The sequence below is a fragment of the Dipodomys ordii genome, unplaced genomic scaffold (genome assembly GCF_000151885.1).
Source record: "Dipodomys ordii isolate 6190 unplaced genomic scaffold, Dord_2.0 Scaffold31, whole genome shotgun sequence".
NCBI lineage: Eukaryota > Metazoa > Chordata > Mammalia > Rodentia > Heteromyidae > Dipodomys > Dipodomys ordii.
In genome coordinates this window covers 6,423,261-6,442,686 of record NW_012267247.1, presented here as the reverse complement: position 1 = coordinate 6,442,686, position 19,426 = coordinate 6,423,261, and the positions used below count along the sequence as shown (strand labels likewise).

At 42.3% G+C, this 19,426-nt stretch overlaps 1 protein-coding gene across 1 annotated transcript in view; it reads right to left on the bottom strand.

The window, feature by feature from the left end:
• Vps53 (vacuolar protein sorting 53 homolog (S. cerevisiae)) overlaps nucleotides 1–19,426 on the bottom strand; it is a 132,281-nt gene that overhangs the window by 48,730 nt on the left and 64,125 nt on the right. Inside the window, exon 12 of the mRNA XM_013016304.1 lies at nucleotides 7,853–7,954. Coding sequence (XP_012871758.1) covers nucleotides 7,853–7,954 — 102 coding nt within the window. The remainder of the gene's footprint in view (nucleotides 1–7,852; nucleotides 7,955–19,426) is intronic.

Sequence of the window (19,426 nt, the reverse complement as noted above, 5' to 3'; positions counted from 1 at the left end):
ACTGAATGGACAGTACCCAGGCCCAGAGTTCAAGCTCATGACTGACATAAATAAATAAATAAATTGTACAGTGCTTTAGAATTTGAAACATACTTTCACACGACCTAATTCTGGTTGCCTACATTACTGTTGCTGCTGTGTTTCAAGCATTTTGATGCTGTGTATCCCTCACAATATCCCTTCATGTACAGCTACTATATTTAGATATCTTTCTAATAATTAAAATATAAGTATAATTACACTTTAATTAGTTCTTGTGTGTGTATGTGCGCATGCGCACACACGTGTGCACGCACATGTGTTTGAGATAGGGTCTTGCCATATCCTCAAGGCTGGTTTCAAACTTACTATGTAGCTCAGGCTACCTCAAATTCACCATCCTCCTACCTCTCCAGGCCTCCAGAGAGTTGGGATTACAGGTGCTCATTATCACTCCTGGCTTATTATTCCTTTCATTTAAAATTCTTTTTTTCCTTTGAAGGAAATTATTCTGCTGAACAATTTCTGATTTGTGAGAGTATACATAATATAACATGTTCTCTGATTTAAAATTAACATGTACATTAATAATTGTCTTTACTTATGATTTTGTGTGCACTCACTCAAATATTGACAATGTTTTCATTTATCACTTTGAAATGACTACATTGTGAAATAGGAAAAAAAGTATATAAATTAGAGAACAGAACTGTACTGAGTTACATTGTCTGATCTGATTTTCCTGTGTGGGGGCCAGAAGCATGGCACAGCAGTAGAGCACTAGATGAACAAATAGGATGCCTTGAGTTCAAATCCTAGTACTGCCAATACAACAGCAAAACCATTGATTTTCCTCTGTGGCATTGTAAGTGAGTATCTTTCTTAGGAAATACATACTTCCAACTTGTTCTGAAGTGACAGGTAGTAGGAAGAACCAGGAGGAAATAGTAAAGTAAATGTAGCAAAATGTTAACAATTGCTGGCTCTAGGTGAAAGGTATTTGGGATTCCTTGTAATAATCTTACCATTTCTTTTTTAAGCGTGAATTTATTTTTTAAAGGTAAGAATAACAACAAAGAAACTTGGGAAATGTTGCCAATGGACTGGAGGAAAAAAATCACAGACACTAGTGGGGCATTCTTTAAAAAGGCCTTCACAAGCTGGGAATGTGGCTTAGTGGTAGAGTGCTTGCTTAGCATGTACATAAACAGAAAAGGCCAGAAGTGGCGCTGTGGCTCAAGTAAAAGAGTGCTATCCTTGGGCAAAAAGCTCAGGACAGTGCCCAGGCCCTGAGTTCAAGCCTTAGGACAGGCAAGAAAAAAAAAAAAAAGGCCTTATCAAGCCAGGCATAGTGGTGCATGCCTCCTAGCTATTAGAGAAATCAAGGCAAGAGCATCATGAGTTTGAGGCTAACCCAGGCAAAGCTAAATGAGACTCTTTCAAGCTAAATTAAAAAAAAAAAAAGGGCTGGAAGTATTGCTCCAATGGTGGCCCTGGGTTCTATCTCCTGTAACACATGCACATGAGCATGCACATATATACACATACACACACATGCATGCCATCCAGAGTCTATGGCCCAGAAAACAACTGTGTAGGAACACCATTCCAGGCCTGAGTACAAAGGGGTTTGAATCTGTTTCCTGTGGTTTTGTCAGCTGTCATCACTGGGGAGGATAAAGAGGTTCATAGTTAATGAGACTATAATTAGCTCAATACACACACACATACATACACACACACACATTTGCTTTTGAATCAGGGTCTGTCTTCTCTCTCCCTCTCCCTCTTTTCTTCCCTCATCCTCCTGTTCCCTCTCTCTTTCTTTATTTCCAATGCACATAATTGTACTTAAACTCAAGACCTCTTGCTCTTGCTTTTTTCACTCAAAGCTGGTGCTCTACCACTTGAGCCACACCTCCATTTCTGGCTTTCTACTAATTAATTGGGGATAAGAGTTACTTGGATTTATCTGCTTGGGCTGGCTTTGAACTGAGATTGCCAGATATCAGCCTCCTGGGGAGCTGGGATTATAGCAGCCTGAGCTGCTACTGTCTTGAACATCTGAGCTCAAGGGATTCTCCTGCCTCAGACTCCAGAGTAGTTAAGACTACATGTGCTTCGCACTATGCTTGGCAAAACAGGTATTTTTATGTGTGCCAGCCCTACTGTTCCTGAGCCTTTTGGCTCAAGGCTTACACTTTACCACTAAAACCACAGCTCTACTTTCAGCATTTTGGTGGTTAATTGGAGATAAAGAGTCTCACAGACTTCCCTGCCCAGCCTGGCTTTGAATTTCTCAGATCCCAGCCTCCAGAATAGGTAGGATTATAGATGCAAGCCATTGGTGCCCACCCCAAACAGTTTTTTAACAAGTGATTCCAAAGGCCTGGACTCCGCATGCTAGGAAATTTTAGGCATATTTAAAATCTATTTATTTTGCTTATATTTTACTTTTTATATATATACTACAAATAATACATGATAAAAAATCCAAATACGTTTGAAAGACTTGATTGGTAAATATAAGATACAGACTATGTGACAAAAGAGAATGATTCATGTAATGATAATAAACTCATCTAGATCGGATCTCATGGGTCCTGTGCTTGATGAGACTTTCAGCACTGCGTCAGCTTTCAGAAATCTTCATAGTAGACAGAACTGGCGCCCCAGCCTAATTTTTCACCTGTTTCATCCCACCTCTGACCACAAGTGTCAAGAGGCTGCTTGGTGCTCTTGCAGCACTTTTCAGCACGAGTTAAAGCAAGATGGGGGTGTGGTGGGCTAATAAGACAGCCTGCCTAAGGTTTACTTTTTTCTTACTCCTTCCCCAGGCTGCCTCCTGCCTGTAGCTGCTTTATGGATGTGCTCATGTTTAGCTAGTAGGTGCTGGAATTTCAGCACAGTTCGGTGTCTCCCTTTGCACTATACAGCTTCCCCAAGGGTTGATGCTCAGCTTAAAGAACACACTAAGTCATTTAGCAGTAGCATTCAGGCTGGATTTCTGAGTGTGTGAATTCTGTCCAAAAGCTGCAGATGTTTAAGCTATTTCCTCCTGGAGCTTGATGGAATAATAAAAGGTTACTGTTGTCACAGTAAGGAGGTCTGCAGCTGGGCCCATTTCCTTTTATTACTATCCAATGTAAACAGATTAAATCTAACTGCCCGGATCACCAAAAGGGTACATTTTTAAACCAGAAATTCCTGATTTCTTCTCCCTTTCAGTACCCTTGGTCGCCTCTCAGGTATCATTTTTTTAATCACTTGACATACCTTGGCAGCTAATTGTTCAAGCCATCTTAGAAACTGAATGCTGCTTTTCAAGTCAACTCTCCCTTCCCTGCAGCCAGGCATAAACTACAGTAGAAGCTGAACCTGACATTAAGACCTACTGACTGCAGTTGAGCAATGATGTGAGTAAAGCAGGGACCCCTGGCTGGTCCCTACTATATCCTGTGTATTCCCTCCTATTACACTACAAGGGTCCTTTCTTCCTATGCCCCCAACTCCAGAAGCCAACAGGATGCTGATAAAAGGGAGTTCCTGGAACTCATCTCATTGAGCCAGAGAGACAAGTGCTGACAAGGCAGTGGGGAGGGGATGTTGGGGACCACGTGTGGGGAGGCATTAGTCACTGGTGTGTACTTGATAATTAGGATTTTTTTTTTCACTTCAGTTTAAGGTTTTATTATGTTGTTATTGTGTGTGTGTGTGTGTGTGCGCGTGCTGGTACTGGAGCCTGTGTGTGTGTGTGTGTGCTGGTACTGGAGCGTGTGTGTGTGTGTGTGTGTGCTGATACTGGAGCGTGCGTGTGTGTGTGTGTGTGTGTGTGTGTGCTGGTACTGGAGCCTGAATTCTGGGCCTCACACTCTTTTCATTCAAGGCTGGTGGTGTTCTACCAACTGACATGCTTCTACTTCTGTTTGTGTTTAATTGGAGCTACGAGTTTTCTGGACTTTTCTGCTCAGGCTGGCCCCAAATCTTTATCCTTGGATCTCAGCCTCCTCAGTAGCAAGGATTATAGGCATCAACCACTAGTGCCAGTTATATATATTTTTTTCTTTTTAAAAGAAATAAAGCCAGGAGCCGGTGGCTCACGCCTGTAATCCTAGCTACTCAGGAGGCTGAGATCTGAGGATCACAGTTCAAAGCCAGCATGGGCAGAAAAGTCCGTGAGACTCTTATCTCCAATAAACCACTAGAAAACCGGAAGTGGTGCTGTGGCTCAAGTGGTAGAGTGCTCGCAGCGCCCAAGCCCAGAGTTCAAGCCCCACAAGAGATAAATAAATAAATAAATAAATAAAAGAAATAGGGGTCTGGGAAGTTGGCTCAGTGGTAGAGTGCTTGCCTTGCATGCATGAGGCCCTGGGTTCAATACCTCAGCACCATATAAGCAGAAATAAAGCTGGAAGTGGAGCTGTGGCTCAAATGGTAGGGTGCTAGCTTTGAGCTGAGGAGCTAAGGAACACTGCCTGGGCCCAGAGTTCAGCTCCCATGACTGACAATAAACAAAAAATAAAACAAAAACCAAAAAGAAATAAAACCTCAGAGTCAAGAGATTTTGCCTGGAAGTGCACAATACAAAGGGACTCGGAATAGAACTGTTCTGACTGCAAGAATCTAAACCACTACTCTCTCCTTTTCTTTTCTTTTTTCTTTTTTTTGCCAGTCCTGGGCTTGAACTCAGGGCCTAGGCACTGATCCTGAGCCTCTTTTGCTCATGGCTAGCACTCTACCACTTGAGCCACAGCACCATTTCCAGCTTTTTCTGTTTATGTGGTACTGAGGAATCAAACCCAGGGCCTCATACATGCAAGGCAAGCACTCTATCACTAAGCCACATTCTCAGCCCCTCTCCTAACTCTTCATTGTGATATCTAAAGAGCCATTGGGAATACAATTTGAAAACCACTAACCTTCTCTAAAGATGAAAAATCAGGAAGGTCTAAAGAAAGGATATGACCTATCTAAGCTTACACAGTTGGTTAAGGGCAAACCAGGAGAAAGCATTTTCTCCACCACAGGAGCCTGCAGTTCTATGTGTTGTCTGATGTCAGTGCTCTGTTTCGTTAGAACAGCCTTCCATTTACAATAATCACTTTAACCTTTCACAATGGGTAGGACATTCCTGGAGAAACTGATTCCTGGCAAAACTGATTTAATAGGTAACAAGAGGCTCTATCATAATTGTCATGACATCCAGATATGACCAGCTACAGGGATGGCTTTTCATTGCAGCACAAGAAGCACTTAAGTGTTCAAATCTGACCCGGCAATGGCAGCCACTGGCTACAGGGAGATAGGAGTACCCCACTGGGTGCACCTGCATAACACAAGTCCCCAGGGTATAGGTGGCCCAGCAAAGATACAGGATACAGCATAACAATGACAGCCCTCCCCTCCAACCTGAGCCCTTACTCATATGATGTGAGAACTATACTTCTGTAGAGGTCTTTTATCCTCTCGTGCTAGCCTATTATGAGATGGCTTTTAAGCACCTCCATTTATTCCCACACATCACTGGGATATAGCCTCAAGATAATCCCTCAGCTTCACTCATTCATTTTGGTTCATAAGCTTTACTTCTATAGCTTCCACTTTTGTTTGTTCATTGATTCATTTATTTACTCATTCAAAGACAGGTTGCTCTCAAAGTTGCAATTCTCTTGCTTCAGCCTCCTGAATGCAGAGACTACAGGCATATGACACTATGCATAATTTGGCTTCTACTTTTCTTTCTTTCTTTTTTTTTTTGGGGGGGGTCCGGTTGTGGGGCCTGAACTCTGGGCCTGGGTGCTGTCCCTCAGCTCTTCAGCTCAAGGCTAGTGCTCTACCACTTGAGCCATAGCGCCACTTCCAGTTTTATTTTCTGCTTATGTGGTGCTGAGGAATCGAACCCAGGGCCTCAAGCATGCAAGGCAAGCGCTCTACCATTGAGCCACCTTCCCAGCCTGGCTTCTACTTTTTTTTATGGCACTAGAAATCACACTGAGGGCCTTATGCCTGCTAGACAATTGTTCTGCCCCTGACCTATATCTCTGGTCCCTAGCTTCCACTTTTTCTTTCTTTTTGTCTATACTGAGGCTTGAATTCAGTACCTAGTACTCTAGCTTGGCTTTTTCACTCTACCACATGAGGCAAACCTTCACCTCTGACTTTTTGCTGGTTAACTAGAAATAAGTTTGAAGGATTTGTCTATCCAGGCTTTGAACCTCAATCCACAGATTCTGATTCCTGAGTAGCTAGGTGTGAGCCACCAGAGCCCACCTTGCTTCCACTTTTTTTTTTTTTTTGGGTGCTGTTCTAGGGCACTGACCCTGAGCTTTTTGCATCCTACCACTTGAGCCATGGCTCTACTTCCAAGCTTTTTGGTGATTAAGAATCTCACAGACTTTCATGCCCAGGCTGACTTTGCATTGCAATCCTCAGATCTCAGTCTCCCAAGTTGCTAGGATTACAGGCATAAGCCATTAATGCCTGGCTTGCTTATTATCTGCCCGTCTCCCCCCGCCACCCTTCCCCCCTGTCCTGCGGTTTGAACTCCAGGCCTCAGCGCTGTTCCTGAGCCTCTTTGTGCTCAAGGCTAGAGCTCTACAACTTGAGCCACAGAACCACTTCCAGCTTTTTTTGAGTAGTTTATTGGAGATAAGAGTCTCACCGTCTTTTTTGCCCTGGTTGGCTTCAAACTATTATCCTTAGATCTCAGCCTCCTCCGCAGCTAGGATTACAGGCATAAGCCACTAGTACCTGGCTTTTGCTACTACTTTTTAATGTCATGAAAGTATTAAAGGAATTCTAGCTTCTGACTTTAGAGCTGGCATTCAGTCTTAGTTGTTCCACTTGCAAACTATGAAACCTTGGGCAAGTCTTTCAGCCTCTCGGATCTGCAATCCCATCACTATAAACCAGGAGGCTAGGAGCTGCAAAGGCCAATATAAAGTCAAACTTGTAGAAGATTTGTATAAAGCATGATAAAAATGTAAGGTATCCAAGTCATCACAATTATTTAATCAATGGACCAAGACACTGAATGAACTGTTATGGGAATTCTGGTTTCTTGGCTCCTGTAGCCTTACACACCTGCCCTCACCATGCCAGGGACTCAAAGTTAGCTATGAAGTCTGCTTACAGGTTTCCTAAAACTGGTCTTCCCAGTCACCTCCCTCTTGGGGGTGTCTGGAGCAAACACCACCATAATTTCCTAGTAGTGAAGTATAAAATAAAAAAGGATCATTAATCCAGAAAGGAAGTAGGTCAATTTGTTGCTCTAACATGTCTTGTCATAAAATGGCAGTGAAACAAAACACTGTTCTGTAGGATGGAGAGGAAATCTAGTGTTAGATGGAGAAATCTGAAGGAAATTAAAAATGCTAATGTGCCCTGAAAAGTAACTCCCCAAAGATGCTATTGGTCTCCTCTGGACAAGGGTTTCCATACCTAATGGGATCAGCATACATTGCATGAAGTATCTCTCATCCCATGACACTTCCTGGGACACTTCCATGAGACTTTCCTGAGATTTTTCATCCTCTCATATGTCATCATGGTACCAGAGGGGAATGCAGTGGAAAGTTATGCTGCTGAGCCCAGGACAGGATGAATGAGGCACAGCAGGATTCTGCTAGCCCTGCCACATGGATGGATGAAGCCTGTGCTAAACGCTGGGGTGGGAAGGCTGTTCAGGAGCAGAACTATTCTTCCTCAGTTGTTTGTACTTTCACATAAAGGTCCTCTCTAAAGCCCACCACCGCTGGAATCTCTGGATGCGGTCCACAGTCACAAGACAGCATCTAAAGCGAGCCAAACCATTTGCACAAAGAAACAACAGGGAAGTCACAGGTGGCCAGCCACACAGATCGGATGGACTTACTTGGTCTAACTCTCCTTTGTCCATCGCCAGCTCTTCCATCTCTGGTGTGGCCTCATCTTCCAGGAAGGGATTGGTAGACGGTGGTGGGGACTCCAGTTTTTTCTATTAAGGAAACATAAAGCAATACCTTCTGAGCATATTTGATAGACTTCCTGGTACTCTACTTTTTCAAAGTCTCCCCAACAGCTAAGCCATAAACTCCGGACTGACTCTTAAACCAAGAACAGAGGGAATATGAACCGCATTCTTATCCCCAGGCCTTCACATTGATTTCTCATCCTCTAGAACCTTTATTGTCCAACCTTCTTCAATTCGATTCTGACTAAAACTGTTGCTTAGCTGTCAGTGCTCAACTTTTGGGAAGCCTTCCTCATCTGTCAGGTATATGTTAGAAATCTCTCCATGTGATCTGCCCTACCTTACCTTGGTATTTATTACAACTGTCCATTTGTCTTCTCTCCTAAGATTCCATGATGGTAGATATCATGTCAGCCTTATTCCCCTCCCTTATCTTTGGTGTCTAGCATATAACCAATATTCAATAAATAAGAATGAATCTCAACGATGCAAGGGGTTGAACTGAAATTACAAAGCTAATGTCATGTGTTCTGGATTACAGACAGAAGTCTCTTCCCAAGTAAGTTCCATTACAATGACCACAACAGAAACCTTCTTCAGCAAAATGCCTTCCATCTCTGAATGTGATCACTAGTTCAAAATATATCAGAGTGGTACCACAGACTAGTGGGAAAGCTGGGGGCAGGAGACATGGGTTTTGGCTCCAACACTGCTGTGCTGGCCAAACCACCCAGCTTCATCTACTGGATGAGGCTGGAAGAGTCACAGGACTACAAGAAGGATCAAATGTAATAAACTGCGTGAAACTCTAGACAAAACACATGATCCACACAAAGGTCACTGATGAGGTTAATTCAATATAAACCAGTTTACAAATTTTTCACCTAGAGATGCTGTTTATATCTGGGTGTTAGGAATTTCAGGGGAGAAGTCAGATGACAAACAGGATAGAAGTTTGGTTGCTGCTGGGATGAGGTGACCAGCAAGGAATGGCTGCCTAGAGAAAAGAAGCTAAGTGGAGATGGAGTTTGGAAGTGTATGAATGTGCTTGTAATATTTTAGCAAGTATCAGTGGAGCAAGCTGGACCAACCCACCTTTAAGCTAGGAGAGACAGCAGATAGTCTATAGGATGAATGACTGCCAAGTGCCAGGATACCATTAGAAGGTATTCCAAACAAACAAACAAAAAAAGCAGAATTTGAACACAATAAAAGAAAAGATGCAATGGGTCTGGTTTGGCCTTCTAAGGTAACTCTATTAAAATTCCTTTAAACTATTTAATTCTTGTCCAGAACACCAGGATGTTCAGCCTCAGGGATGGAGTTCAAATTCAGTACCTTGCACTCATATACTAAGAGCTACAATTTTACAGAGCTCTGCTTTTTTAGTAGCTGAGATCACAGGCATGAGCTACTGTACCTCACCTCTAATAAGAATTTTAAATATATCCAATGCTATGGGAAAATGGCCTATAACAGAAACAGGAAGACGAGTTTGTGAGCCAATATATTGTTTCAGGCAGGGGCAGATAGGGAGCATGTTCTAAGCTAGTGATGTGAAGACAGAAAAGTAGCCAGAGGGGCTGGGAAAAATGGCTCAGAGGTAGAGCACTTGCCTTGCATGCCTGAGGCCCTGGGTTCGATTCCTCAGCACCACATAAGAAAAAAGAAAAAAAGCCGGAAGTGGCGCTGTGGCTCAAATGATAGAGCGCTAGCCTTGAGCTGAAGAGCTGAGGGACAGCACCCAGGCCTAGAGTTCAGGCCCCACGACTGGACCGCCCCCCCCCCAAAAAAAAGAAAATTAGCCAGATTGGGGACAGATTTAGAAAAGAGAAATAGGTGCTGGTGGCTCACGCCTATAATCCTAGCTACTCAAGAGGCTGAGACCTGAGGAATGCGGTTCAAAGCCAACCCAGGAAGGAAACTTCGTGAGACTCTTATCTCTAATTAACCACCAGAAAACTGGAAGTGGTGCTGTGGCTCCAGTGGTGGAGTACTTGGTGAAAGGCTTGAGCTGAAGAGCTCAGGGACTGTGTCCAGGCCCAGATTTCAAGCCCCATGACTGACCAAAAAAAAAAAAAAAAGGAGAGATGGTCTGGGAATGTGGCTTAGTGGTAGAATGCTTGCCTAGCATGCATGAAGCCCTGGATTCGATTCCTCAGAACTACATAAACAGAAAAAGCTGGAAGTACTGTGGCTCAAGTGGTAGAGTGCTAGCTCAGGGATAGTGTCTAGGCCCTCAGTTCAAGCCCCAGAACTGGAAAAAAAAAAAAAAAAGATTTAGGAAAGAGAGAAAAAGGGGGAAGGTGGCACACATCAAGAAGACTTGCTAAGAAAGAAAAAAAGGAAGAAAATGAGTCAAAAATCATTCATTAGCCTGAGCCACTGTGTGACTAGTGCTGTCTTTAACTGAAATGAGGTTCCTTATGCAATAGTGAGGACCAGAGTTCAAGACCAGACCTTGCCACCTAAGAGTGTTACTTAACTTCTTCGACATTCAGAGCTTTTTGTTTGTTTGTTTATTTTTTTCTCCTATACCTGCCTGACTATTGTGCCTCTCTTAATAAAGCAACTCAGAGAAGAGAAAAGTACAAACTCTGGGTTTAATGTCTTTTTAACCACCCCAAGTGACATCCTGTCTTATTATCTTGTCTCTTTGGCTCTCTCCAGGAAATAAAAGCCCTTCAACTTACAAGTGCAAAAGCACAGCGCAGGGCTGGGAAGGTGGTTCAGTGGTAGAGTGCTTGCCTTGCATGCATGAAGCCCTGGGTTCGATTCCTCAGCACCACATAAGCAAAAAGAAAAAAGCCAGAAGTGGTGCTGTGGCTCAAGTGGTAGAGCGCTAGCCTTGAGCTGAAGAGCTGAGGGACAGCGCCCAGGCCCAGAGTTCAGGCCCCACAACCGGACCCAAAAAAAAAAAAAAAAAAGCACAGAGCAGCTCCCTCTTTCTCTAGCTATTGTCCTGTATATAGTAATGTTATGATATATGATATAAAACCCAAGGGGTAAATGTCACCTCTGATATTAAGGGGGCTGTGCTGCTGCTCATATTAATTTGCTGTAGTAAAAGAACAAGTCTTTGCTCACAGTGGCCACCGGCATGATGGCCCTGGGTGCAAAAGCCACACTTCTCCTTCCTGCCTTTCAGCTGTTGTAGACCATTGAGAACTACTAGCTTGTGTTTAGATTTTCAAGTACTCAGGTGACATCTTCCATGAATTGTTGCACAACTACATGAAATCAAAAATTGGCCAAGAACTGAATGAATTTCCAGTTTTAAAAGAATCCATTCTTTTGGCTATGATAACTGTTGATCTCAAGTCTACACAGGAAGATAAAATTCCTTATAGAGCAAGTTAATCCCACTGATTAAATCACATGGGATTCTAGCACCTCCAAAACAGTAAGGGCTGTAGGATGGCCAAAGCTGTCTTACTGTGAGGAGAGTCTGGCTTAGGTCAGGCACATTTCTGAATCTGGTGCATTCCTGCCTGCACAAATCCCTCCTTCAGGCCCTTGCAGGACATACCACATTAACAAAGAAGAAATTCTGAAAATTAAGACTAATCGTCTTCCTTTCCCTGGAGGCAAAATGCTTAACTGTGTTTGCCTTAAAGAGCTGAAGGCTTTGGCTGACAGTTCAACTCACAGGCTCAGGGCTGCACACCTGCTTTTACTATCCACCCCCATCCCCCTACCCCAACTCCTGCCACCACACGTTGGAACATATACTACAGTTCTCTGCCTACAACAGCATGTACACCTGTCTGTTTCAATTTCCCACCTTCATGCCTCTGCATACAGAGGGAGCTTGAGAGATATTTGTGAATGAATGCTGCTAAGATGAGAAGTACTCAAGATATCCTTTTCAGAAACAAGGGCCCTGTTCTCTCTGTTCTGTAAACAGAATAAAAGTCTTGTGCACTAGTGCTTGCCCGGGAGTATCAAAAGCATGCTCTGGAATATGAACTGAGGATACCTCTTGGATCTTTCTTGCTTTTTTTTTGCTTATGTGGTATTGAGGAATTGAACCCAGGGCTTCATGCATGCTAGGCAAGCACTCTACCACTGAGCTACCTTCCCAGCCCTGGATCTTTCTTTTTAAATATTTTCCTTTCTTTGATTTTATTTCAAGAGCAGATATTACTTCTGGCTTTTGTTTTTTGTTTGTTTTTGGAGAATAATGATTTCTAACTCAATGCCTACAGTAAGGATATATATCTGAAGATTAATGATTTCTAACTCAATGCCTACAGTATTCTGTAAAATCCTGACGTTGCAGTTTAGCACATATAACAAAATTCACCAGTTAAAAGTGATTTACAATTCAGTGGTTTTAGTATATGTACAAGTTCTTGAACCACGGCTACTATCTAATTCCAGAACATTCTCACTCCCTCAAGAAATCCCATAGCCACTAAATGTTGCTTCACAATCCTCCCCTTTCCAAATCTTTCTGTCTCCACAGACTTGCTCATACACTTCAGTAAAAGACTTCTTGTGCTGGCTTCTTTTCTTTAGATTAGCAGTACAAAGTTCACTTGTGTTGCAGTACGTGTTAGTTTTTAAGGCTAGATAATATTCCATTGTATGGACAGATCATTTTTGGCCATGAACTGACTTTTGGGTTGTTTCCAGCTTTTGGCTGTGAATAGCGCTGCCAGGAACATTCATATACAAGTGCTTATTTTTTTAAAAACACATCTTTTCAGTTTTCTTAGGTGTACAATTAGGAGTAGACACTGATAGTTTAAAAAATATTCAAACCAGGTATGATGGTACAAGTATATAATCCCAGCACTCAGGAGGCTAGGGCAAGAGGATCCTAAGTTCAATCTAGACTGTGCCACATAGGGAGATCCAGGACATTTTGGGCTACAACCTATCCCCAAAACACTAAAATAAAAGCCAAATAACCCCTAGTAGCAAGAATCAGTGCTGGGAGAAACAGCTACTGCATTCATAAGAACCTATAAGAATTTAGAAAGTAGTGCAGCACAGAGGCAGTATGAAATTTGGTAATGCCTTACAGTCTACTTGTATTGTCAGAAAACAATCTCAAATGTGAACAAACACTTGCTCACAAAAATGTTGATATGGTTTTACTTATAAAAGCAAAATCAATATATTAAGGCACACAGTTCTTCATAAAAAGTAAGCAGTCTGTGTGTCAAAGGACACTACCCAGAGGGTGAAAAGAAAACCCAGAGAGCTAGGCACTGGTGTTTATGCCTGTAATCTGAGCTATTCAGAAAACTGTGATCCGAGGGACTGGGAAGGTGGCTCAGTGGTAGAGTGCTTGCCTTGCATGCATGAGGCCCTGGGTTTGATTCCTCAGCACCACATAAGTAGAAAAAGCTGGAAGTGGTGCTGTGGCTCAAGTGGTAGAGTGCTAGCCTTGAGCTGAAGAGCTGAGGGCCAGTGACCAGGCCCAGAGTTCAGGTACCATGACTAGCAAAAAAAAAAAAAAAACACAAAGAAAACTGTGATCCGAGGATCACAACTCCAAGCTGGCCCAGGCAGCAAAGTCTGCAAGATCCTATTTCCAAAATAACCAGCAAAAAGCCAGATTAGAGGCATGTCTCAAGTGGTAGAGAAATAGCCCGTGAGTATAAAAAGCCAAAGGAGAAGGCCTTGAGTTTAAGCCCTGGTATTAGTCCAAAAAAAGGAAAAAAGGAAGCCCAGAGAGTCAGAAACAATATTTGCAAATTAGATGTGTGGTATATATTATTTAAAGAACTCCTATATTTCATAAATAAAAAGACAACTCAAAAAGATGAACAGGTCTTAAGCTATAGCAAGACAGGATAGGTTCTAACACACCACTGCACTGGAGGAAATCATGAACCATAATGTACCATGTATTTGAAAAGCTAGGAGAAAGAAGTGAACTTTTTAAATTTTTATTTTATATTTTGGTGCCAGTCTTAGAGCTTGAATCCAGGGACTGCACCCTGTCCCTGGGTCTTTTTATTCAAAACTGACACTCTGTCATTTGAGCCACAGCTCCACTTCCAGCTTTTTGGTAGTGTACTGGAGGTAAGAGTCTCACAGACTTTCCTGCCTGGGCTGGCTTTGAACTGTGATTCTCAGACTTCAGCCTCCTAAGTAGCTAGGATTACAGGTGTGAGCCACGAGCACTGGAGGATTGAATATTTTCACAATGGAGAAGTGACAAGAGTTGACAATGGCACTGGAGGATTGAATATTTTCACAATGGAGAAGTGACAAGAGTTGACAAACACGTTAACCCTGATTAAAGCACTTAACAGTATATATAAGTATGGAGACTTTTTATGGTGCCCCTTAGAGACCCAATTTTTCTGTTTTTATGTTATCAGGTAAAAATTAAATTTTATACCTGTATTCCTATTTATTTTGGAGATGGGGACAGGAAGATTGTGGTTCAAGGGCAACCTGGGAAAAAAGTCAGTGAGATCTATCTTAAAAATATACCAGAACTGGGGGCTGGGAAGGTGGCTCAGTGGTACAGCGTTTGCCTTGCATGCCTGAGGCCCTGGGTTCGATACCTCAGTACCACATAAGCAAAAAGAAAAAAAAAACCTGGAAGTGGCGCTGTGGCTCAAGTGGTAGAGTGCTGAGGGACAGTGCCCAGGTGCTGGTGGCTCACAGCTGTAATCCTATCTACTCAGGAGGCTGAGATCTAAGGATTGTGGTTTAAAGAAAGTCTGTAAGACTCTTATCTCCAATTAACCATCAGAAAACCAGAAGTGGAGTTGTGGCTCAAAGTGGTAGCCTGCTAGCCTTGAGTGAAAAAGCTCAGGGACAGTACCCAGGACTGGAGTTTAAGGTCCACACCAAAAAAAAAAAAAAAAGCTAGAGTTCATTTCAGCAGCACATATACTAAAATTGGAACAATACAGGGAAAATTAGCATGGTTCCTGCACAAGGATGACATGCAAATTCATGAGGCATTTCATAATGAAACAAAGCAGGGCACTGGTGACTCACACCTGCAATTCTAGCTACTCATAGTTCAAAACCAGCCTACCAGAAAACTGGAAGTGGAGCTGTGGCTCAAAGAGGTAGAACACTAGCTTTGAGCTCAAAGCTCAGGGACAGTACCCAGGCCCTGCTTTCAAGCCCCACGACTGAAAAGAAAAAAGAAAAAAGCTAGACGTTCAAGCAGGAAAGTTCATAAGATTCTTATTTCCAATTAATCACCAAAAAGCTGCAAGTCAAGCTGTGGCTTAAGTGGTAGAACACTAGCCTTAAGGAAAAGAGCTCAAGGACAGCACCTAAGCCCTGAGTTCAAGCCCCAGAACCGACCAAAAAAAAAAAAAAAAGGCCAGCCTTGGTGGAGCATACCTATGGTACCAGCTATATGAGAGGCCTAAATAGAGGGACTGGAGTTCAAGGTTAGTGCAGGCAAAGTTAATATAAGACCCTACCTGAAAGACAGACTAAAAAGAAAAAGACTAAGGCCATGGTTCACGTGATATTGTACTTACCTTAGTTCAGTCCCTAGCACTGCAATGAATCTCTCAATCCATTAGTAAATAAATGATCGAATGAATAAAAACAATTTTAAAAAATGGGCTAGGAGCTTGATGAAGATTCTATCGACCAAGCATGCACAAATGACCCACTCATATGAAGAGATGTGCAGTGTCACAGATCATTAGGAAAAAGCAAATTAAAATCCCAGTGAGATACTACTTTACATGATGAGCATAGCTGTAACTTAAGAAAAGGAAAATAACAAGTGTTGTTAAGAATGTGGAGAAACTGGAACTCAACTGCTTTGCAGGTAGAAATGTACAAAAGTGTTGCAGTTCCTCAAAAAGTTAATCCTAGAGTTGTCATATTACACTCTGAGGTATATCCTCACAAAACATGTTTACCTAAAAACATATGCACTAACATTTGCAGTAGTTAAGAAGTAGAAACAACTAGACATGGTAGCATATACCTGTAATCTTAACACCGAGGAAGTAGAGGCTGGAGGATTGTGAATTTGAAGTCAACCTGGGCTATACAGGGAGCTCCTGTCTCAAAACAAAAACAAAGCAAACCAAACCAAACCAACAAAAAAGTGGGAATAATCCAACTGTTCACTAGCTGATAAAGAGATAAAATGTGGCATATCCATTTGATAGGATATTATTCAGCCATAAAAAGGAATGAGGTATTGACAAATAACAAACACAGACAGTCTTCAAAAAAAAACACTGTACTCAGTGATGGAGGCCAGGTACAAAAGACAAACATGGTATGATTCCACTTATGTGACATATCCAGAACAGGTAAAACTGAATTAAAAAATAGGACAGTGGTTTCCCAGAGATAGAGGAAGCAAGTGTTACCGGGAACTTCTTTTTGGTTAAAGGAAATGTCCTGGGATTATACTGTTGACGTGAGGGCATAACCTTGTAAATATACTAAAATCCCTACATTGTACACTTGAAAACATGAGATTTTTGTATGTGAAATTTTGTTATGGAAATTATATCTCCACTTAAAAATTAAAACAAGTTCAGGAAAAATGTATTTAAAATACAATGTCTAGGTTTGGAAAGCCTCAAGCAGTAGACTGCCTGTCCAGCAGGCATGGGGCCTTGAGTTCAAACCCCAACTGTCTAAAATGTATTAAAAAACAAAACAAAATCCTCATTTCTGATAGGAAAACAAATGCCCTTTTTTTCCTGCTTCTCTATTTTTGCCTATAAGTTTTCAAATTTTTCTTTCTTAACTATGGATTGCTTTCTCATTAGGAAAAAAATAGAAGTTAATTTCCCCTTAGAAAAATAAAATAAGAAATTCCTTTAGCATCAAAAAGCCATTTATAAAATATTTCACACTGGCCAGTTCATGCCTTTAATCCCAGCTACAAAGGAAGTGGGAATCAGGAGGATATCAGTTCCAGGCCAGCCTGAACAAAAAGTAAGCAAGACCCTCATCTTGATAAATAAGTTGGGCATGGTGATGCACATCTGTAATCCCAGCTATACAGGAGACATAGATAGGAGAATGGAGATCTGAGACTGGCCTCAAAAAAAGGTTTGCTCAAGTGGTAGAGAACTTACCTACCAAGTGTGAGACCTTGAGCTCAAACTTCAGTACTATCCCTACCTCCCCCTAAAAAAAAATCCCACTTATAGGAAATTCAATGGGTAAGGGAGAGATATTCCTTTATTCAAAACAGAAATCTTGGGAAAGGGCTGGGAAGGTGGCTCAGTGGAAGAGCGATTGCCTTCCATGCCTGAGGTCCTGGGTTCGATTCCTCAGCACCACATAAGCAAAAAGAAAAAAAAAGGCGGAAGTGGCGCTGTGGCTCAAGTGGTAGAGTGCTAACCTTAGGCTGAAGAGCTGAGGGTCAGTGCCCAGGCCCAGAGTTCAGGCCCCACGACTAGACCCAAAAAAGAAAAAAAAAAAAAGAAAGAAATCTTGGGAAAGTCCCACTTCTTTTTTATTTATTTATTTATTTTTAATTTATTTAATTAATTTATTTTTTGCTGGTCATGGGGCCTGAACTCTGGGCCTGGGAGCTGTCCCTGAGCCCTTCAGCTCAAGGACAGCACTCTACCACTTGAGCCACAGCACCACTTCTGGCTTTTTTTTTTCTGCTTATGTAGTGCTGAGGAATTGAACCAGGGCCTCATGCATGCAAGGCAAGCACTCTACCACTAAGCCACCTTCCCAGCCCCTCTTTTTTTTTTTTTAAAACCATTACCCTAATGTACTTGCTGAGTGGGTAAGATAACTGAGGTATGGGGTGAGATGCTCTGTACAGGCTTTCATAAGTAAATGTTCTTGTGCTCAAATTGCATGGTTGGGAACTGTAAACTGGCCTGTAGTCCTAAGCACTCAGGAGATTGAAGCAGGAGGATTACAAGTTTGAGGCCAGCTTGGGCTATATAGGAAGATCTTGTCTCAAAAACAAAACAAAACAGAAAATTGCTCTTGCAGCTTCCCTATAATTTTTAAAACCAGGCTAGTAGCCAACATTGGTAGTTCACCTCTATAATCCTAGCTACTCAGGAGACTGAGATTTGAGGATCATGGTGCAAAGCCAGAATAGGCAGGAAAGTCTATGAGACTCATCTCCAATCAATCACCAGAAAACCAGAAGTGGAGCTGTAGCTCAAAGTAATAGAGCCCTAGTCTTGAGTGAAAGAGCTCAAGGACATTGCCCAGACCCTGAGTTCAAGCCCCATAACTGACAAAAATAAATAAATAAAAACCAGGCTAGTAAACATGAATATTAAGATGATCTCTTTAAGTCCAATGACAATTTTGTTTGGACAGGAAACCTGTGCACTGGCCAAGAGGAAAGAAAATTCCATAGCATGCAATGGGAAAAAATTGTTCTATTAAAAAAAGGGGGGGGGTGAAATAAAAAAAAAACCCTCTCAAGTTCAGTAAGGCAGTCTTAAAAACCTAACCTCATCTACTCTACTTTCAGCAGAAGGTTGAATATAATTTATTCACCTTCAATCTAATAATCAAGTCACTCAAAATGCACATGGATATAGTTAAGTCACATCCAGACATTTTTGCTTTTAATTTCAAAGCATTTGAATTTTCAGACTACCTTGAATCCTGCCTACAGGGTCAGGAGTTGAGGAAACAGGAAGAAGCCCTGGCAGGTCCCTCTCTCTCTCCTTCCCTCCCTCAATGTTGGACATGGAGGATGTGCTGTAACTTGACAGCACTGGTACAACAAAGACAATGCAAGCCTGTCCTTAAGTCTAAAGTGCAACTCTCAAGAAAGAGCAAAGACAATGCTTCACAGCCCTTGGATGGAAGAAGCTGGGCTGTGGCAAGTGCTTCTGGTGAGTTAGCCACTTTCAAGATTATTGTCTCTGTTCCACTGTCTAAGACATCAGGGCTTAAAAGGTCCTGTGTGACACAGGGAAGCTGGCAAGGGAGAGTAGTGCTGAGGGCAGGTATTGGCCAGGGAAGAAGCAACAAGGCAGGATGTCTGGCCAACTTGGCTTCCTGGCTGACTTATTGCCGGATTCATTTGCTAGCTTTCTATAAAATGTGGCATATATTAAAGTATATCAAGTTATAATTTGGTTCATGTCATAGGCAATTCTGAAGCCCTAACAAAATGGTGGCCAAAAAAATGTTTTTAAAGTCTATCCTGGATGTAATGAGCATAGGAGAAGGCAAGGGGCCAGAAAGAAGCAAGTCTTTAGCTAGGTGCTGGCAGCTAGACTGGGAATCCAGTGACCTCTTCCTCATGTTCTGCTGTACACATGGTCCATGGATATGACTGATGCTCCATGGCCTTCCACTGAGAGTTGTGGTGACCCCTAGCAGCCCAAACTGAGGTGACAGCAGGATCAAGTTCAGGTGAACATCAGCTATAGTAAAAACCTGAACATCTCCCACAGCCAGACCAGACTGCCTAGTTGAAGAGGCCATAGTGGTTCTACTGTCTTTACAGAGACACATCCCTCGGAAAATCCTTGAAGGCTATGGGGTACCCACTGTCAGAAGCTGGTACTCAGACTGGAGGCAGATCAT